Below are 22,834 nucleotides of genomic sequence, written 5' to 3' on the forward strand. Positions count from 1 at the left end.
TGGTAGGCTCTGTAGCTAAGTGCCCATGTTTAAATGAGCCCAGACTCTCACTTGGTGGAGTTAGGTGAGTTATGCTGTGGACCTTAGTTTCCTGGTCTGTAGAATGGGTTAATGATAGTCACTACCTCATGAGTAGACTATGAAGATCACATAAGGGAACTCATTTCAAGCATTTAGAACAGTGCATGGTACATGCCAAATTCAATTAGTAGAATTAAAGTCATCATTAATCACCCCCACCTTTCCAAAGAAAAATCAGAGTTCAATAAGGCTACTACAAGGCCTAGCCCTAGATGCTTTGAATAGCTTCCTTTCTCTCTTCCCAAAGTTGACCTGGACTAACTCCTGCTCATGCCCACATTATCATCCCTCATTTCCAAGAAGACTGTCAGTTTAAGATATAAAAGGCTATTATCAGGAATAATATTTTAATTTTGTGATATTTAGCATAATGTCTATATTCCATTTGATATATCAATTTAACTAAATTGAAATGGATTAATCTTTATTTTCATCTTTATGTCATTACAATAGGAGTAATGTATTACTAATGATGTATCTATGATGTTTTATCAGGTTTCCATGGTTGGGGCCACACTGTCAGAGTATTCTTCCAGCATAAGTAGCTAAACACCCATAAATAAGTCTGTGGTTTACACTAAATACCACTCTGATAGTAAATAAATGTGCCAGTACAATAACTCAGGGCAATTTTTTCTTTTTAAATAGACATTTATATATCGGTCGGTATAACTTTTATAATGAAAGTGTCTCTTCATATCAAGCTTATGTTATTAATCTATGAAATAATGATGGGCTTAGTAATGGATACAAGGTCACTTAATAATAGTAAAAAACAAACAAAATACAATTAGAACTCAATCTTCTGAAATTTTTAAGTGTTTTATGGCTTCTCCACTTTCTAAATAATAATTGCTCTTAAGTTCATTTATTTTGGGCATAAAAGTTCCTTTTACAATTTCCCAGTATAAAATAAAATTATTTATTATATAATGTGCGTTAGTATGGTCTGTTAACATTACTATTTGAAATATTTTTGTGAGTCAAAATGAAATGTACGAATTACGTTTAAACCATAACACAAGGCTTCTGAATTGGCCCTAAAATCATAGGTCAACTTGTCAAACTTGGATTGCTTTAGAAAAGCCATTTGTAGTTAAAATAGGTGTACTGAAGAGAACATTTAAATGTGTTTCCATGATCTCACTGTTGCAGTAACATTCTGATACAATTTTGAGTTCATTAGAATTATATGGCATTTGCTAAAGTTTAAATAAACCAATCACAAAACTCAAGAACTTTAGTCCTTTATGCATGTGCTACAGGAAGAAACACAATACACAGCAGTCAGCATCACTTCCTGTGTCAAAGACACCAAGAAAGGCCTGCCTTCTGCACCTGAGCTACGTGTGGCTGCTTGTATTGGCTACTGAACCCACGACAGTTAAGCTTTAGCCAATTAGAAAGGATGCATTGATGTTCACTTGAATTGATTATCATTTTTCTATAACTAAAATGCAGAAGAAAAAATACCTCAAAACTAGTATTTCATGAAGTCCATTTGAAACTGTATTAAAACAAATAGACTTCTGAAAAACGGCAGCAGTGTTTGTGAAAAAAACAGAATTTCTTGATTTGTGTAAATAAATCCTCTTAATATTGCCCAAATACTACTGTAATAAAGGGCCTAGTTTAAGCAAACACAATTCAGGGGGAAAAAACACCATTGAGCATAAAAATGAAATTCAAAATCATTAAAATACTTTAGTTTAAAACTCCCTAAGCAATTAAAAAAGATATCTACTTACCTTCCCAATAACTTGTCACTGCCATGTAAAATCAAAGTGAATTACAAAATTAACCCAACTGCCAGAGGTATCGCTATGTTAGTTATAAAACTAAACCAAAACAAAACACACTCATTCACACACACTCTCTTCTCTCCCTTTCAGGCCTTAGATTAGGCCATTCTGTGCAGTTACAGATATTATCGGGGAGTTCTACTAAAAAGAAAGAAAGCTATCTGAAATTCTTTAGAACAGAGCTGTATACTGCAAATATTTTGTTTCTAACCTTTAAGTGAATTGGCAGAAATGTGGGCAGAAAGTACTTAGTGCACTGAACGATTAGAAAAAAATCAAGCAAGCTTGTAGGGGCTGGCTTCCTCGTCTAGCGGGACTCCTTGGTAACAGCTCCATGATAACTTAGATGTCAGTCACAGAGGTTACATTCCCAGCCATCCCAGTGGACCACACTGGCACGCTTCCAGGGAACATAACAAGGAAATAATGTTTAACGATCATGTGTAAGGGTCCCTCACCTTACAGTCCAATCAGTGACAGTGACGGCTGCGTGCTTTACACACAGGAACCTGAATTCCTAATGTCTATTTCAGGACCAGTTTTTCAGCTGATTCCTATGAAATTCTTTAAAAGTCAGGAGAATCTAACACTGAAACATGGTGTAGCATTGCCATCCAAAAAGTCACTAACATGTTCATGGAAACTGGAGTATTACAGGAATATATCTCAACTCTCACCATGGGATATCAGAAACCTTAAGATAAGCTACAGATTATATCTTGGCTGGGTTTTTTTTAGGCAAAGTAAGAGAACTGACAAGCAACCAGACTTCAGAGAAAATCAGAAATGTGAATGAAGCTTTACATGAACCAACATAGCCATTATGTTAATACCAATATTCACATAAACATCAAGATGCATTGACAGAAATAAGTGAAGATTCTCGGTTTTATTTATCCCAGAGTCAAAGATGGCAAGAGCAAAAAGTCAGGAGTTTAATTTCACACTGGCCCCCAGCTCGCCTCAGTACGGATATAATGTTCCAGACAACAATAAAGCCATCTTTAAAGCAGCTCTATAACAAAGACAGGGGAGGACTAGTGTACTTGACAGGCGGCTAGAGTTTCCCATGCTAAGTCACCCAGGCCCGGGACCAGAATAATGGCATTACCTGAACACCTGGGTCCTCCTCTTCTTCAGGAGATGGTGGGGGCGTTTTGTCTAAGTCTGAATTTTCAGAACCTTCTGTTTTTCCCTTGTTGACCTTTTTCTTCAAAGCACTTGCTTCTGAATCAGGTTTCTTATTACTAGAATTCAAAGTGGATCACTTAGTGTTCACTTTTTAATGATGTTTCCACATGCCCCATGCCCTATATTTCCCACATTCATATCCCTAAAGTATCAATGACAATTGGTGAATCAGTGCATGTTGGCCATGTAGTTCAATGGTACTCTCAATTAAGTTCTTTATGGCAAACCCCCACGTTGATGACCTTTAATAAATATCTAACCTAATTAAAAAGAAACGGCATGCAAGAACCCCTAAAAGCCACACAGAGTACATTTGTTCATCTAGACCAGCGGTTCTCAACCTGTGGGTCGAGACCCCTTTGGGGGTCAAACGACCCTTTCACAGGGGTCACCTAAGACCATCGGAAAACACATATATAATTACATATTGTTTTTGTGATTAATCACTATGCTTTAATTATGTTCAATTTGTAACAATGAAATTGGGGGTCACCACAACATGAGGAACTGTATTAAAGGGGCACGGCATTAGGAAGGTTGAGAACCACCGATAGACAATGCAAAAATCCCTGCCATTGCACCACGCCATAATGAAAACTCAGATATGAGGTAGCTTCGCTGTGGAGTATTGAAGATACAGAATATGTTTTTTAAAATTGTCAAGGAAAAATAAAATGATCATTTCTGTGTCTCTTGCAGATAGTAATAAACACTCCTATTTAAGTTCTTTTTGACAAGTACTATTAGGTGTCCTCTTTTATATCATCCAACTCCATTTTTATCCAATTTACAACTCTTTAAAATAAAACAAAATATATAGCAATTTCCTTTTCTACATAATTTTAATTAATGCTGTGCTCTTAATTAAAAATAAGCTTTATTTTGGTGCTAGGAATCTTGTGAGGTAGTCACAATAGCCTTTTTTTAAAAAGCTAGGTCTCTGAAATACAAAAATATAGCAAAATGATCCCAATAATTAAAGTGCATGTTCCACAGTATGTTTCTATAAAATATTAATGTGATTTGAATATCACATAACTCAAAAGTCATGAATAAACTCTAACAAAATATTTTTAACTTACATTTACCACCACCTTTAGGAACTTTTTGACTTTCTTTTAAAACATACACCTAGTGTTACCTTACATTCCAATTTCCAAACCGCCCCCAAGATTTTCTAATATCAATTATTATTTGTTATCCAAAATTTAAAATAATCCAACCTCAGTAATGATTATATTTTATTCTTTCTGGAAAACCTAAAATTCTGATAAAATTTACAAACTGAGAATATTTTTAAACTTTTAAAAAGTTTATTTACTGAAGTTTGTAAATTCCCAAATAAGTATGCAGACAGAATGCATTAAACAGCATTTTTCAGTCTCACCTACTACAAAAGGAAAAGAGGCCAAAACATCAGTACACTGTTATTTAGGTAAAGCATGTGTCACATAAAATATTTTAAAAGTACTTGTTAATGTAATAAAGTACCCATCATACAAAATGTACTTTTGTAATGAATAAAATCTTTGATAAATTTGAACTAGTTATTTTTAAGTACTCAGAGCTTTTGTTTTGTTTTAACACTTTAGCATAGTAAACAGCCACATAAGGAAATAACTTACAAGTCAAGATTATAGTAAATGGCAGTTAAGTTTAGAGTGCTTTTTATTTATTTTTTTTTTAAAAAAAGGCAGTGTCCTAAAAACTTGAAGTCCCCAAAAGATCCACAGAAAGAATATTTTTTAAATTAAAAAAAAAAATCCATACAACAGTTCCTCATCCAACTGTCCTAGTGTTTACGCTACACATGGACAGAAGTCTCCCCCACTATGAGGCTCCATTTCCAGCATTTATTTCCGCTCTAACTGCCACAAATTATACAATACTACAGCTGAACGCTGGGCCCCTTCCCTTTCATCTGCACGCCAAGAGCAATCAGATTACCCTGGTAACCAGCGGTCACATGACCAGCACCTGCTCTTTTGGCTGGATGCCACTGACTAAAGCCATCTGCTTCCCTCAATCAGCTTTCAAACATTCTCAACACCTGCGCTGCAGTGTTTTGTGGTTTCTTTTATCAAATCAGTGCAAAACTGCTTCCAAAACTTTACATATTTCTCAAATTTGTTTAAATCAGAGGTAGACCTGTCACAGAGCTGAACCACTGCCAGGTCAAGTAAGTTGGCAGCGAGTGCTTTCCACGGTGACCTCTCTACACCAGAGCAAAGTACACAGTTTAGTTTAGCGGGGTTACTGCACCCTGTGGGAACTATCCTATAGGAGTAAAAGGCTTACCATCCTGAAGCCCACCAGAGCCCAGGTTTGATGAAATATCAATTTGCTGCAGGAGAGACAGGCTAATGATTTTCCATCTGCCTTTCCCAAGAATGAGCTATGTGAAACCTCCAAGACTGCTGAAAGTCGGGCAGGACCTCTCCAAATGCTTAGACAAAAAGCCTGTAGACAAGGCAAACACTCATCCCAGATCTGATTACTGAAAGATTTCTAAACTCATTAGACCTTGCACTATTAATGTTGCTCAGAGACAGCTAAGCATTTGCCCACTGTCTCCTCATGACACCAATATACAAATCAAAAACAGGCTACAAAGTCAAAAAAGCTACAGAATCTTCAGTGTCTACCCAAGGACATTACAATCAAGGACAAGATGAAGTTAAATTAAATGGACTTTGCTACTATTTTGCAATAAACTAATTTGGATTTTCAACTAAGTGTTATATAACAACTATTTTGCCCCCCTCTCCCCTCCAAAAAGGCGAAGTCAGAATTTTTCTCTTAACAAATGTGGTTAATGCAGAGTGGTGGTAAGGCACAGGCCTTCATTCACATTCCAGCTCTGTCATTTGTAACCTGTCTGTCTGGGACCTTCCCTTAATTTTCCTCACCCTCAGTTTCCTCATCTATAAAATGAGGTTAGAACTTACATCTTCCTCCAAGATTTGTTATCAAGTTTAAATGAGATAATGGATGAAAACCTTGGCAGTGTCTGGCACACATGGCCACACTCACACATCTGGAACACTAGCAGCTGGGAACGTATTCTGGGAAGTCTGGGAACACTGGCCTGGCTCTGGCTCAGACCCACTTGGGCCGACTCCACTGCAGAGACTTACGGACAGGACCCCACTTCACTGTGATCGCTTCATCCAAGCAACATGAAGAGAAGGAAGTCCTTTATCAACACTGCTCGATGCCAGCTGAAGGGACACACAGGCAGGCAATCCCAAAGGCCACGCTTCTCATGCCCACAACCAGTGCTTTAGTTCAGACACACCTCACTTTCCACCTCGACTGTTACAGCCGCCTCCCCACCGCCTGTCCCCACACCGTCCCTGGGCAGGGCTTCCCACTGTCAGACTCCTGGGGAAAGGACACACACTCCACATTCACAGGCATAGTTATCTAAATCTGTAAGGTTCAAAGCTACTCTTGTATAATGTCAAAGCCCAAACCTAGCCTTACAGACTGTCCTCTTCCAAATTATAAATTGGAAAGCTGGAATGCACAAAGAGGGCAGCTTTTCCAATTGGGGAGAAAAGACAGTTATTAAAAAGGAATGTCCCTTAAATGGACACTACAATATCGATGAGGACACTGAGCTGCCCGGCACAAACACCCTTGATACACCTACAACAGCTGCAGTGATGGCTACTCATGGGCTTAGCCCAAAAAAGACCAGGCGGGTGCAGGGAACACTTTCTCACCCTGGGCCTGAATGGCCTCAACCCCCGAGAAATCATGTCTGCCCTCACTCCTCTCCTGAACCTGCTCTGCCTCCCACCTGCCCTAGTTCAGTGACATGGCACTGCCACCAGCACATCACCGAGCCCATCCTCCAGGCATCAGCAGAGTGACCACCTACTGCAAATCTGACTCGATCATTTGTCCATTTGTCTGCTTCAAGTCCAACCCCATATATATGAGACAGAGAGTCTCAGCATTAACATACAAGGCCCTGTTCGATTTTTGCAACTGGCAACATTAACTTTATTTTCTACTTTTCCCACACCCCCAAACTCTGTATGCTGTATACTGCAGACATGCAAAATCCCTCCTTAAAGTGTACACCATCTCTTCTACCTCCACTCCCGCCCCCCAAGTCTACACATCTGTAAGTCTTTTTTTATTTTAAATATATTTTATTGATTTTTTTACAGAGAGGAAGGAAGAGGGATAGAGAGTTAGAAACATCGATGAGAGAGAAACATCGATCAGCTGCTTCCTGCACACTCCAACCAAGGTACATGCCCTTGACTGGAATAGAACCTGGGACCCTTCAGTCCGCAGGCCAACGTTCTATCCACTGATTAGAATGTAACTGCCTCTTTATCTTTTATTTTCCATTAAAAGATGACCTTGAAATGTGCCAAACCGGTTACGGCGCATCTGTAAGTGTTGACTTTGATATCACTCATCCTGAGAAGCACTTTCTGGCCACTACAGTCTGGGTTAGTGAGGTTCACTCCACCGACGTACCACAGGATGCACCCCACACAGGGATATTTAACACACACAAAATTTGGTGATAACATCACTGTAATGTATTAAAACCAAAGCACTTGTGTGTGTCTGTCTGTCTTTCTCCAACTATCCTGCAAGCTCAAGAGGAGAAACAACTCTTACTTATCTTTATATTTCCAGTGTCTGATCAGGTAGGTTACTGTAAGTGTGTTAGGTGATTGATTTAACTAAATGGTACAAGTCACAGCGACAACAACACATACACAGCCCTCAGTATGTGCCAGGCACTAATCTAAGGGCTTTTCTCATTAACTCATTTAAGCAAACCCCACATAGATTCTATCTTTACGGTGCAACACCTCTGAAGCTCAGTAAAATGGAGCTAACGTACTCCCACAATAGGGTTAAGGTTCACCTTAGCCATTTTTCAAAACCAGTGTCTCTGTGTACTTCCCCTCCCTGCTCACCAAGCTCTCTCACTTCCTGATCCTATCGCCTCTCATTACTGGTGCGACCGAGATGCAGAGCCACCCACTCCTGAGGCCAGGCTAGCCCTGTGCTCTTGAGAGGAGCACTTATTCGGGGGCATTGCAGGCGGGTTGAAGGACCGCTCTCCCCTTTCCAGCTTTACCTCCATTTCACATTTCATCATGAGTGAGGTCACACCGGTTGGCAACCGGATGCACGCGTGGTCCAGCTGAATGACGCTGAGGTCACCATGCCACACCAAGCTCTAGAGTCCTGTGCCTGCCTTCAAGGTGGCCACAGCTTATACCATCCGGGCGAGAACTCGGTGAGAACGCGAGGAGAAATGGCATTAGGAAAGCACACACTGTGCATTCAGAGAAGACTGCCTGTCACGTGGAGGGACATTCTAAGGAGCCTACCCTAAGAAGGACGCACAGTCAGCTGATGGGCTGAGTGACACCATCTGAAATGGGGTTGGGTGAACGCACCTAAGCTGAGATGCAGCACACAGCTAACCAACTGCCTTTGGTGAGAAAGAGTACAGGCTTTTTAAGGAAGGCTTTATGCAAAGGGACAAAACCTACTAGGACCTACTTATAGTAACCTACCCGATCGGACACTGGAAATACAAAGAAAACTGCCCTGATTTAGTTACAAAACAGAATGTAGTAAAGCAATGATCAGCATCAGCGTGAGGATCCAATTCCGCCCCCCCCCAAAAAAAAAGGTGTGAAAAGAACCCTATTGTGGAACTACATGCGATGAGAAGAATATGGTCAGTTAAAGAAGATGTCGGCAAATGGGAGGGAGTTCCCCTTCAGGTGGGACAAGTTAGCGCAAACTCTCATCCCATCAGGGAAAGTCAACCTTGAGGCTTGAGTCATAAAGATTCACCAGATCGTTTTTGGGGACTCAAGCCAAAATGTCACAGTACAATTTTTTAGAAGAGCAAAAGGTATTGAAGCGTATCCTTACAGTCTGCATGCTCACAAGGTGTTTTAAAAAAGAAATGAACCTAATGGATAAGCTGCGGTAATTAAATACATACTAAGCTGTCAGGGTCAAGGGCGCAATGCCGGTAGAGAGAAAAGCATCAAGCCTCCCAACTTAAAGAGTTATAGGACTTTTCTCTAAGTTTTTAAACAATAAACAAGAAAACTAAAAGATAAAGAGGCAAACTAAAAAAGAACAAGATAAAACAGTAAAAGTTGAAAAAGGAACAATTAAGGCAACAAAAATATGATACAGATACACCAGAAAGTGAAATTAATCCAACAGAATAAAAATTTTAAATAAAGTCCTCAGACTAAAATAAAATTTAACAGCTCAAGTAGAATGTAGTAAAATGCAGATGACCAATTAAACTAATGAGGACAGAGAGAAACTCTGCGTGACAGACAATAAACTCGAAGGTGAACACCTGCAGACAAAGGCACGCAGCACTCCCTGGACGAGGCCCCAGGGGTCTCAGTGATGGTCTCCACGTGGCAGTCTTGGGCAGAGAGCATCTGGGCGGGATGGGGGGACAGAAGCAAGACCCTTGGCCCAACCCCTTTACGCATGCCTGCCCCCAGGCACAGTCAATCTTCAGGTGCTCTGAGCTGGGCACCCACACTGGCAACTCCTAAACTCCACCCACAAATTCTTCACTCCACTCTCCTAGTTGAGAAAGAAGAAGAATTGAGAAAAGAAAGAGAAAGAAGGTAAGGAGATTCTATTTCTGAACATGAGTTCAGTAACAAATTACTAATACTGTGTTTTTTAAGTCCGCTGAAAGTCACTGGATGGGACACCTCTAAAACAAATCATTTAATCTAAATGGTTACCTTAAGTAGCTCTCACAGCATCAAGTATTCCCTAAGTACATATGCTAAATTTTCAGGAAAGGAACAGCAAAGAAAGCTTGAAGGGTAACAGAAACCTAATCTGATTTCATTTAAAAATGTGTTATTTCAAACTCAACATGCCTTGCCATTACATTTTACAATCCAACTGCCCAAGGATGAGGAAATTGAGGGTCAACCAGGTTGCAAGAAGTGGCGGTTCCAGGGCTGGAACTAGAACCTCTCGGGTTGCAGAGCCCACGTCTGAGCCTGGGACTGGCCCGAAGGCCTCTAACCGCAGATCTCCTCAGGAGTCCCGCGCTCACCTGGCCTTTTGGGAGGTATCCTTCAGGCCTCAGGAACCTTTCCCGGTCAGTGTCTTCTGGAGCCTCCCAATAGCATTAGATACAGTGAGAACAGACAGTGGGATCCACATCACCCTCTCCCACTGAAACCCAGTCCTAAGAACAGCTCCAGTGCTGACCATGTTTTAAAGAAGAATGTTCTTAAAAGCGAAAGAGAAGGTAGAGAAAAAAAGCTCTTCTGAAAGAGCCAAGTCTATTGATAATGCTGAACATATTCTCGAGGAAAAACAAAAGACTCATCATGCAGTCAAGAATTAACCCTGAAATCCTAAAGGTTATTGAGTTTTATGGAATGAATTAAGATCTGCCAGAAGTTACATGGAAAAGAAGTCTAGTTAGCTAATATGTTATCTGGCCACAGGAGCCCAACGTAAACATTAAGTGCTCTGGCTACATGGCACTGTAATGCAGCAGGAAGGACTGAATAAATCAGACACTCCAAGACTGATGCCAAAAGTACGCCTTTCAATGCTCCTTCCCTATAAATAGCATATTCTTCCACGTGGCAACAGTCGGGCAGACATTTGTCTGCTTGTGCCAAGTTCTAAGATGCCATTCTCATTTATGCGCAGCATTCCCGTGCCCCAGGAAGGGGACAAGGGTGGGTAACTGGCAGTCAGAGCCGCACTCCCTACGTTCACAATGATCTTCTCTGAGCAGCCAGGTCTCTAATACAACAAGCGAGACATGCTGCCCACCCACATTGTCATCAGGTGCTCTAGGTAGGTGGAGACTTAAGCAGAGCGAATGGTAAAACCAACAAGGAGAAAATATCACCACCCACCCTCAAAGGAGAGAACAAACTGCCATGAAATTACGGTGTTCCTACAGGAATCAGGGCTACTTGTAAAATTAGTGTTCTAATGCAAGTTCAAGGGTGTTGTCTTTTCAATATTTAAAAAAAATGAGGGGGACTGGATGTAAAAGGTGAGGGGGTTAAGCAAAACCAACAACAAAAAAACTTACAGACAGAAAACAGTTTGGTGATTGCCAGAGGAAGAGGAGATAGGAGGAGGTAGGAGAGGGTAAAGGAGAGAGGGTAGGAGAGAGTAAAGGAAGGAGACATGGCTTGTGGTGGTGAACACACAACACAATATGGAGATGATGTATTAAAGAACTGTATCTCTGAAACCTATATAATTTTACTAACCAATGTCACCCCAATAAATTCAATTTAAAAAAATGAACAGTGCCCTTTTTCTTAATTCACATGCTCCATTCCCCTATTTAGCATTTTTAAGCTAAAGCCACACAGACTTCTATGTAAAGGTGGCTGAAGTGAGGCCTGGCATTTCAGATGACTGATGCTCTGACGGTGGTTCCCACAAACATCCAGTGACTCAAAGGGGCCTTATCTAGGTGGAAGACAACCAGCCAAAAAATTTTATGTCTCATGGGACAAATTTTGCATTTGTACAGGACCTCATACTTTCCAAAAGCATTTTTATAGAGAGACATTTTTAATAATAATTTTAAAAATCAGTTATGATTCCTTCTGCTCTTTAACCTTTCAACGCACCCACCATCTACTTGGCAACTCATGCCCCACCCAAAAATTCAACTTGAGACTTCAAAGGACTATGTCTCCAGAAAAATCCCCTTCAGTATCCACTGCTGCCCATGGCCTCCTCACCTCTCAGCTTTCGTTGGATGGGTACAGTGAGAGTTGAAAGTGGGATCTACATCACCCTCTCCCACAGAAACCAAAGTGGCTGCAGGCCACTGCTTTGAAGTCATTGAAGCTCCCGGGGACCGGCGGGAGCGAATTTCCAGCAGGCCAGTGTGGTCCACTCAGCAACCAGCCCAGAGCATGAGTCAGCAGAACTCGCTTTTCAGGGTCAATGTGGTTACGCACTCTCTTTCCCCTACTGAGTATAAACTGAACCGCCGAAGTCAAGACCATCAGGGTCTCTACTAAAAAGGGGCTGTCGCTCTTCCCTCCCTGCTCATTCTGCCAATTTAAGACAAATCAGATAGACGAAGGACCACAATGTGGCCCGTCACTGGCAATGGAAACATTGAGGTGGTTACCCTGAAGGAAAGAAGGATTTGGGATTTAAAAGATTTGACGGTCCATTCGTCAAAGAGGAGATATCCTTTGAGAGCAGCCGAAAAGAGGGCACCTGGTCCCATCTCTGACCTGGTGCTCTCATCTGATTAACTGGAGACAGGGCAGGGCAGTGGGCAGAGAGACACACAATGCTCTATCTTCCTTATTCCTCTCCAACACCAAGAGGACTCAAAAGTCCATCTTGTGACCACATGTTAAAGAAATCTACACCTTCTTTTGCAGGCAGCGTCCAAAATATTTAATTCCATCTTTCCAATTATCTAAAGTCTTGGGTCAAGACTAAATCATAGCATGGGAGTAAAAGAAAGAACAAGAAACTAAAAAGAAGAAAAACTGTTGGTTTAATTTGCTTTATTCCCTGTGTACCTGATGGGAGATATCTATCTGGGTTTTTCTACTTATTGACAAAACTAATGTAATGGTTTTTCTGTGTCTAATCTCTCCAGAGAAATTTTACTTGTATAAGAGCACACCATAAAAATATGTATTAGTTTACCAAAATATCCCACCATTGGGCTTGCTGGCTGAATAAAAATATTTCTTGAGTAAAATGCTGCTACTCTCTTAGATCATCACTGAGAAAACAGCCTCTGAAAAGCTAGGTGACTCAGAAGAAAGCTGCCACATAAATACTAATGATAATGATAGGGTGGTTTGCAAAACGTATACTTTACATGTTTTTGGTACTTAATATGTGTTTTTAAAAAAACAAGACCAGTATGTTTATTTTTTAGTTTAAAATAAAATATTTCACTCTTAATTGAGAAATAGCATTTGAGCTTTCGACTACCTTTAACAACAGGATGTGTCCCTAGAGACTGCATCAGAAGCAATTCTCCATGGCTCCATGTGTCGGAAGCTTCAGTAGTCAAGTCACAACCTTTGGCCATGTTCCCTTCTGTATGTCTACTCAAAGGGTCTTTATAGAGCTAAATGGACCACTAAGTCCTTCAAGAGTCGTTGAAAGGAAGCACTTCCTCCAAGTTCTTTTTCATTTCACAAGGGCTATGCACACACCACAGAAAACGCATTGAAAAGAAGTCCGCAAATCCCCATATTTCAGCTCCGTGAACCCTTCCATATGCAAAATGGCATCCTCTCAGCCCACAAATGTCTTCGCTTTTATTTTCCATATTAACTGCCAATATCTGAAAGCTAGAAGGATACCCAGGGAGAGCACCAGAAAAAAAACAGGTAGAAAAACAGGTAGAAAAATATATATTTAACAAAGAAAAGGTACAGCGGGGAAAAGGAATGTTTCTGATAGAAAAGAAGAATGTGGCCCGTCTGTCTCATCACTACGATCTCAAACAGCTTTTCTTGAAATGCTGAACTCCTTTTTCTATTTCACTCCCATTCTATGTTACAGCTTCTGGGGAAATTGTTAAGTTCTCCTACACAGGCAAGAAAAATGGAATTATGTTTTGGTTGCCAAAAGGCCAGTTCCCTGGGAAGGGCCACAAATTCAAGCCTCTGCTACTTTATGGAATGAGGAGGGATGACAGCTGGTGAGAAGGGCAACATAAAGGCACACAAGAACATCAGCCCCATGGGACGACAGCCACCCTTTCTCATCGCCTTCACTACTGTGAGTGTGCGAATGACACAGAACAAGCTCTCTCCCTGCCACACACATGACACAGAGAGCACCAGCCCACCAGTGGGTCACTTCCATCAGCACTGCTCATTGGGCCGAGCAGGGGAGGTGAGAGTGGTCCTGTAACCGCATTTCTCATTCCACTTCTGTTTATTCCCTCTATTGGAGCCCTCTGTAGGAAAATTATTTTCTGTATAAACAAATTCATCAAGTTAACTTATTCAAGGATGGAAATAACGGGTATCACATAACATTTTGCCAAACAAAATTGTCACTGCTGTATTCCAGTGCTTAAAAGCAGACTGCTATGGCAATTCAACCCCAGTACTAACATAACCCAAACCCCCTATTACCTTCATCACTGCATATTCAATTTACATAATTACCCTGCTATGCTATTCAGAATTTACATGTAGTTGTATGCATTCTACTTATCCTTGCTTCAGGATGCTATTTCCTTTCCAGACATAGCAGAACAATGAGATCACAATTCAACATACTCAATTCATCTCACCAATAGAAACCCTGTAACTCAAACAAAGTATTGGCTTGGTTAATCTCTATTCGATGACCATATTCTTGGATAGGCATCCCATAGACAACAGGAAAGCCTCTCAGGAATGTCCTCACCATGATTCACCATAAATCAGCAAGTGCCTAGAAGAGGCAGTCACCAGGGCCAACAGAGGTGCCACAAGCTCTCTCGGTGGCCCCTCAGCGTAGCCTCGTGAGCGTCTGGGCTACGTTACATCACCTTCCTTTTCACTTGCATGCCTCCATACTCAACAGAAGTGTTCCACTCAAGTATTTTAATACCACTTGGGCAAAAATGTATAGGAGGCATTGACTGAGACTACTCATCAGAAACAACCGTGGGGAAAACAACTACTTAGACTTCTTCTTAAGAGAAAATAATCGCATGCCCTTCCTCCTACCAAAAGTGTGTGGCTAATGCAAAGCCATTTCTCTGATTCAGCAACGCCAACATCCTCCTCTGCACAGACAGCCCGAACTTCACACGGGCAGCGGAGAGCATGCAGAGAAGGCCTGCGCTGAAGGCTCCTCTAGCCGAAGAAGACAGGTCTGTACCTGCACCAAGTCCTAGCACTCACTGGACTTAAAGCCCCAAGTTCCTAAGAGTTGTTTAGCTGTTGAGAAAATTTTAACAAGTTTCATTGTTGAAGACAGCATTATAATATCTGTCCCAATGTATTCTAGGGTGTGCTAAAGTAGGTTTTAAAAGAGAGGGCCAGTTCTCTGTAGACTAAGAACTTGAAAGAATATACTTAGAAATTTATGACCAGATCCACAATATAGTGGGTTTTTCTTTTCTTGCTTATCAGTCTTTACCATCAGATGATAGGTTCAAAAAATTAAGATAGAAACTGAAGCCAGATACATCTTGAGGCTTAAACTAGTCTTGGTGTTATATTTTCTGAGCTCTCAAAAGCTTCCTTATAACACAGACTCTTACATTTTAAGTTTAAAAAAAAAAATACACTCTTTTTAGATTTTGCTGCACATGCTCTCTCTCCTACCAAAAGCACGATACTTAGATTTAAGCAACTGTATTATTTTCAAAACCCTTCATAAGTCATACTGAAATTCTAGCCAAGTCCTCCTCGTTCAGATCCCTAACATTAACACATTACCTGCAAATAGCAGCTACTTAATGAATTATCTCTCTATAATACATTGTGAGTTTAGAAGAGTGCTCATAAGGAGAAAATAATAATGGTTTTCAATTAAGAGACCACATAGTGAGGCATCAAAGATTCCTAAGTAAATGCAAATATTAAGTTGCCTACAAGATTGAGTTATTGAATATAATTTCAGTTCTTTTAACACCATAAAAAGTACTGATGGCAAAGATTTTTAAATAGCTATGATTCAAACTTTCAAAACACTACAGAATAATTATTGGGGGTTGTTTAGATATTTTCAGCAGGAAGTTGAAAGCCCAACTTTGTTCTTTCGCTTTGCAGCATCTATACAGAGTCACAGAAACAACCTCCTCTCTCTGTGTGCCTGCCCATGCACACACAGCAAAGCCTACCAGAGAAGGCTTTGAGCGAGCTCAAAAAGTTCCCATCAGGACGTCAGTCGCAGAACTGAGCATGCATATATGCACATGGGGGAGCGTGTTTTCTAATGGAGTTTGCAAACAGGTTCAGATTAACCAGGTCTGACCAAAACTTACATCTGGAAACTATATTTTCTAACATGAGCCACATTCTGAAAAATAGATTCAGATGTTTGGAACTGGTTCAGAACAGTTGTAAGAAATGTTCAGTACAAATGAAAAAAATTAGTCTTCAATGTCTTCTCCTCTCAACTTTTCTTACTGAGTAAATATGCCTTCTGGGGGGTCAGAGAGCTGGCGGGGGAAGTAAGAAGAGGAAGTATGGCGCGGAGAAGGCTATTTCCTGGAACCCAAACTTCATGCTAGCCTCGCATGCGTATCAGGTGGGTACCTGCCATTTGATTTCCCCCGAGTTGCCCACGAGGATGTCAACACTGCCCCTGGAAGCCTTACTCCACCAAGTGGAGGGAATTCATTCTCCTGTTTCAGCTTTTGGGAATCGGGGCTGAAAAGCTTTGTGAAATAGAGTGACCTGTCTTGCTTCTACAATCCTTCCTTCCGGGTTTTGCACTGTCACCAACAATGAGGTTATTGCTCTATATTTACAAATAATTATGCTGGCAACTTGGTTCTGTGTGTTAAATTTTTTTTAAAAATGTTCACAAAAATACAAGGAAGTCGTTTTAAAATACTAATTTCTATCTGAAGTCTAAAATGTATTATCCAAATTCAGTAGTTCATAGTAAGGGAGTCCCAAATTTTAGAATGCATAAAACCATTAATTTTTTGGAGTGGGCGTCACAGAAAGAAACTCGACAACGATCATGACCATCGAAGTGCTCCCTCCTCCCTCTCCCCAGCCCCGACTCAGAGGCTGCTCATGCCGAAGCTGTGTTTGCTGGTGCTGCTGGGCGCGGCCTACCTGGACTTTTTGCTGGACTTGGGTTTTGGCGTGGCAGTTTTTGCTTTCTTTTCCTTTGGCTCTTTGGGAATCTTAGGGGCTTTCGGGGTCTTGGGTTCCTTGGGCTCTTTTTTCTCCTTGGGTTCTTTCAGTTCCTTCGGGTCTTTTTTTGCCTTCGGCCTTTTCTTTTTCTTTTTCTCTTCTTGAGACCCATCTAGTGAATTCCTATTTAGTTCTTGGTTATCAACCCCACCAGGGAAGTCCTCTTTACCAAAACTTTTACTGGGATCCTCTGCAACAATGTGGTTGTTTTTCTTCTTCTTCTTCTTTTGCTGTGGCTGCTGCTCTATGGATGGCAGGTAATCCTCACTCTTCACTAGCTGGGTGTTCGGTCCACTAACCTGAGTCATATCCGGCACTGGTTTCTCTAGAAAGGGCTCCGATGGAGAATGCTAAGAGACACAAATAGGAATTGAAATTAGTATATCATTCTTCGTAGTGAAGAAAGGAACTGAAAGTTACAGGCCGGTGTTTCTAAAACGTACTCTATACTCAAGGTAGCACACATTTTACCAACTGTATAGTTGTAAAGTGTATCTATCATTTTCTCTCATCCAAAAAACAAACAAACAAACAAAAACACACATATTTTTTTGAACAAGAAAGCTTTTAAATAAACAGAGTGAAAAGGGGCAACTTAATAATACAGTAAAAAATTATTTCAGGAAGAAAAAAATTCTCATTCAGCTAAAGACATTGTCCATTTGCTTAAGCAGCCTGTATAAAAAATGATGAATGACAAAACAGTAGCAAAAACCAAACTATACAGGATGAATTTAAGTGAAATTCTTTTCCCCATGAGGGAATAGGAACTCAAAAGATACCTGATTAAGCCACTTTAAAAAAGAACAAGTGTACCGAGTGGGCACTGCAAGATTCAGGGCCTGTGGAAGTTTAAAGTCAAAGTGTGAACACATCGATCTTAAACAGTGCAGGTCATTTCTGGTCTAAATAACATGAAAATGCCAAATTAAAAGCACAAGTCTTCAAGTTGGTTACATTTCTTGTACTAATATGAAATGCAGATAGTGTTTTTCATAAATTATTACATTTTACTTTTCCAAACTTAATTGAGGGAGAGAGAACCCAAATAGTCCTTGCGCATGCCTTGTAGGAGATGGCATTCACTAGGTGTTTGCCCAAGATGGTCAGAAATACCATTGAGAGTACCAGCAACTGGAATGGGACGCTCAGCGGTTGGCTGAGATCAGAGTCAGGGACTCCACCTGGCAGTCACGATGCAAACCAGGCAGGGTCGGTCGGTGTTACCCCCACGGTCAGGCATGACAGCTCATGAACCCTGACATTCCAATGTTTTCAGGGGTTGGACTGCCACTCATTTTCTGCCTTTTCCATACATTCTCCAGACACTCAATAGTAACTATAATGTAAATAATAACAACTGCTAGCCTTTACTAAACAATCTGACTATATGCTAAACATGTGCTGAGTACGCTACACCCCTGACACCATTCAATCCCCACACCAGCCCCAAGAGCTAGGGATGGACACTGACAAGCTAAGATGCAGTAACGAGCTACGGTCGGTAAGTGACAGAACTGAGACTGACATCAGAGCTGATGGCTGCGGAGCCCAAGCCCCTCGCCACAGCACCTCCAAAAGAGGAGAATGCCAGGCAGCCCAGGCCCAGGTCTGCAGAGGACTCGAGAGTAACTCAGAAGTTATGTTTTACCATCAGCAAGTACTATAAATCAGATTCCAATACAACTAACTCTTATTGAGCATCTATTTCATGCCATGTACTGCACTGGGTACTTCTAGGATTAGTTCACCTGAATCTCAGAAGAAAGATATGATAATTTCCCCCCATCTTTCAGAAAGGAAGTACAGTCCGAGCAGGTTATGTGACCACCCAAGGCCACACAGCAGGGAACAGAGCAGAGATCTGAGACTAGGTTTCCTAAATCCAGACTCTGCCCATCCCTGAAATCGGATACAAGGGTATCCTTTTGGGAAAGGCTCCACAGGTTCCATTTGATTTTCCAAAGAGTTTGGTGACCTAAAATCACCTTTTTAAAAAGTCACTACCTGAGAAAAAGTAGTTACACTGTTTCCATTAAAACCTACCATGGTTATTAAAGAAATCTATATTCAGTTCTCCATCTGCACAAGTATGGGAGAAAGAGCCAGGAACTGTGAGGTAAGAGAGAAAAATTCTAGTCTTGGGCACTGCCGTTTGCTCTATTCTCAGGGGAAATCATTGCAGTCATCTGGGGCTCACTTTCTTCAACTGCAAAATGGAGGATTTGGGTCAGATGGAGTCCGAAGTCCTTTCCAAAATCCTCTGGTATTAGAAGAACTGCAAACACATAGTGCCCTTTCGTCGTCATACTGAGAGAGAGTGAGCTTCAAAGAGTGAGGGCATGGAAGGAGAGAAAGAAGCAAGGGCACAGGTTTGAGAAGAACACGCGGATGTAAGTCCACAGGAGCAGGGTCCCTGCGGGGACAGCACAGCCAACCCAGCACTGAGGAAAGCACCCTGCCCTTGGTTCTCCCCTCACAGGCACTCAGAGGAAAAGTCCACCGAGGCGCTGTCCAAAGTATCATTACCTGAGGACTCATGGAAATCTGAGTGAACTGCTTTATTCAAGCTGAAGTTGAATTAATTGCTCCATATTATCTTCTATGTAGATCAAAGGAAAAAGCCCTATCCTATCCTATATTATAAAGAGCTAATATGCTAATTAGTCTGAACAGCCGAATGACCTTCCGGACGAAGCCAGGGCTGCGAGGGCTGAGTCCCTTGCACAAATTTCGTGCATCGGGCCTCTAGTTTTTTTTATAAGGGACATAGAGATCAAACTTATTTGGGACAAGCTACTTTTCAGGAAATGGAAGAAAAAGTATTTCCTAGAAAGGGAAGGAAAGAGAAAAGTCTACTAGTAAAGAATGCATAGAGCTTAGAAGGGTGGATTAATTCCGGGTTTGTGTACCTGTCTTTAATCTGCCTGGCACTGGCTCCCGTAGCAAAGTGCCGGCTTCTAATGAGAGATGCCTGGTACACATTTCTAAATTAGAAAAAGCATAAAATACCAAATATAAAATGACTGAAAATTTATTTACACACTTTAGCATACGAATTATTTTAGATGCTCCCTTCAGTAATAAATGAAGCCATAAATTAGTACCCCTGAAAAAATTCAATCTTTCATAAGGAGGAGGAAATGTAAAGATTAAATACAAAAAATTATTAATCCTGTTTGATATGCAGCACAATTATGTTTTCGGGTGAAAAAGGTGTTCAGAAATATTATAGTGTTTTCCAGACCTACGTCTCCTGGAACCTTTTAGAGAAAAGCTGTTTTTGTAAACATTTAACAAAGAACAGATGGCCTGCCTTAATCATGTGGGGGGGGGGGGGGGAGCCTGGCGCTCACAGTGATACCCTGACAAAGTCTCCCGGCCCGGCCGTGTCCTGCCCCCACCCTCTCATGGTACATTCTCTAATGCTATTTAATTTTACAGTGGACATTTTCCCATCAATTCCCACTGCCTGACAGATAATCAATGCCATTAGCATCTGATATTACCATATAGGGCATTCTTAAAACCCCTCATTTGTTAGAGCAAATGTGGAGAATGTTGGATACCAAAGGTATTTTTAAATACACCCTAAAGGACTTTCTGCTTAAAATATTTTATATCATACATCAATATGACTGCTGGAATAGTATGGAATATATATGGACTATGCCATGAACTCTTGGAACTAAAACAGAATGACTGACATTTAAACTATAAATGACAATGATCCAAGATATATATGTTGTCAAAAATATTACCATAAACTAAAGGTAATTGTTTCTATGCTTAACTCCAGTTTTCATAACATATAAATTAGACAAGCACACAAAACTTATATAAAACAGCAGAAGAGACAGGATGCACATGTAACCAAGGGAGAGCTGTGGTGAGGGCAATCCTTCTGCTACCTTCAAGCAAAGGTGGCTCCACATGCTCAGGGGCATGAGGAAAGTAAGGCGAAGCTTTTCATCTCCCTCCAGTGTGCTTTTCCTCCACCATTCGTCAGCCTTTGCTGATTCAACCTTATTTAATCATGTTGTGGCTTCCAGGGGTCCTCAAACTTTTTAAACAGGGGGCCAGTTCACTGTCCCTCAGACCGTTGGAGGGCCGGACTATAGTTTAAAAAAAAACTATGAACAAATTCCTATGCACACTACACATATCTTATTTTGAAGTAAAAAACAAAACGGGAACAAATACAATATTTGCATTTGCATGTGGCCCGCGGGCCGTAGTTTGAGGACCCCTGCTTCATATTCTCGAAGCCTCTACCTGTTAGCGTTGTCGAGTAACACAGGTGAGCAACATAGCATTAACGGGGTGCAATGTTTCCCATATGCACAATCTCTGCAAACTAACATGTTGCAACAGAGGACACCTACGGACAAACATTTTGTTTACTGAGTGATACAAACAAATCTAAAATCAAAATACTACTTTATGATAAAGAAAAGATAGTACAGCCCTAGCCAGTGTTGCTCAGTGGCTAGAGCATCGACCTGCAGACTGAAGTGTCCTGGGTTTGATTCCAGGCAAGGGTACGTACCTCGGTTGCAGGCTCCCAGCCCTGGTCAGGGGCATGCGGGAAGCAACCCATCGATGTGTCTCCCTCACATCGGTGTTTCTCTCTGTCTCTCCCTCTGCCTTCCACTATCTCTAAAAATCAATGGAAAAAAAATATCCTCGGGTGAGGATTTAAAAAAGAAAGATACTATCAACTGAACAAGAGCAAGATGGCCCTCCTGGGAGACACGCCCCTCTCCATAAACTGAGCTCAGAGAACCTAAAGTTCTGGTGCAGAAGGGGCAGACCAATTAAGACCCACGGAGCAATAAATACAACACACGGAACTGGGATTTAAATGATTTGTAAAAATATAAATATTAAGTACTCATTTAAGATGGAAACTTTTTAAAAATGGCTTTGGAGACACATTGCTGCTGCTGACATCCTTCACTCTTATTTTTTCCAATATAGGCCAGGTTCCTGATCCCTTGACACTCTTTTAAGAAGGAATTCCAGTATGAACACTGAAGCTCCATCATCAGTGAAGAGGGGACAAGGGTTCAAAAGTGCATTTAGCAAGGGTTCAGGAAGTCCTGTCGAGATTTTAACACCCTTTTCTTGTCAATGACGTTGATAAAAAGAAGGTGCACTCAATATGTGGTGCCCAATTCATTTACTCATTCAACAAATATTTAAGATTTAACAGTGATCTAGGCAGCCACAGGGGCTGCCAGGTGGGTGCAGAGCACCTGACCCAGCTGACCCTGAGGAGGCTTCCTGAAAAGTCAGCCAGGTGCCGGCCTGGGGTCCCTGCATGGACCCAGCCTTGAATGAATCATGCCTGAAACGAACCATGACCGAGATTGGATGACTGAGGGCATAAAAATGCACTACAAGCAAGCTTTTAAAACCTTCTTTGTGGGGGATTAGATCAAAATGAGCAGACACTCAACAGTCAACTAAAATAATTTTTAACTTTGATGTAAAGTAAGCATAAAAATATTCTTAAGAGAATCAAGGGTTGGAATATTTTCTGCTTGGCTAATTTTGGTGTTAGAGTCAGGGCCTCAAGTTCAAGCCTTTTATATTAGTTTTATTCAGCTTATTCCTAACCATTTCTAGGAAAAATTATTTAATGAATGAGTACATTTATGAACCAAATAAACAACTGAACAATACTGGATTGTTGCTCGTACAAATTAATTAAGAAGGTAAAATGTACAGAACAACTTTTTAGGTTTAGAGTATTAAAAGCTGTTACAGCCCTAGCTGGTTTGGTTCAGTGGATAGAGCACTGGCCTGTGGACTAAAGGGTCCAGGGTTCGATTCCAGTCAAGGGCTCATGCCCAGGTTGTG

At 41.1% G+C, this 22,834-nt stretch overlaps 1 protein-coding gene across 4 annotated transcripts in view; it reads right to left on the bottom strand.

Moving 5' to 3' along the window:
* The window catches only part of CHD7 (chromodomain helicase DNA binding protein 7), a 122,971-nt gene that overhangs the window by 61,585 nt on the left and 38,552 nt on the right, over positions 1 to 22,834 (bottom strand). For all 4 annotated transcript variants that reach the window (XM_014544100.1, XM_014544098.1, XM_014544099.1 and 1 more), the window contains 2 exons: positions 16,889 to 17,319; positions 2,995 to 3,130 (listed from right to left, as the gene is read on the bottom strand). In XM_014544100.1, the coding sequence (XP_014399586.1) occupies positions 2,995 to 3,130; positions 16,889 to 17,319 (567 nt within the window). The remainder of the gene's footprint in view (positions 1 to 2,994; positions 3,131 to 16,888; positions 17,320 to 22,834) is intronic.

The sequence above is a fragment of the Myotis brandtii genome, unplaced genomic scaffold, assembly GCF_000412655.1.
Source record: "Myotis brandtii unplaced genomic scaffold, ASM41265v1 scaffold351, whole genome shotgun sequence".
In the NCBI taxonomy this organism is placed as follows: Eukaryota; Metazoa; Chordata; class Mammalia; order Chiroptera; family Vespertilionidae; genus Myotis; species Myotis brandtii.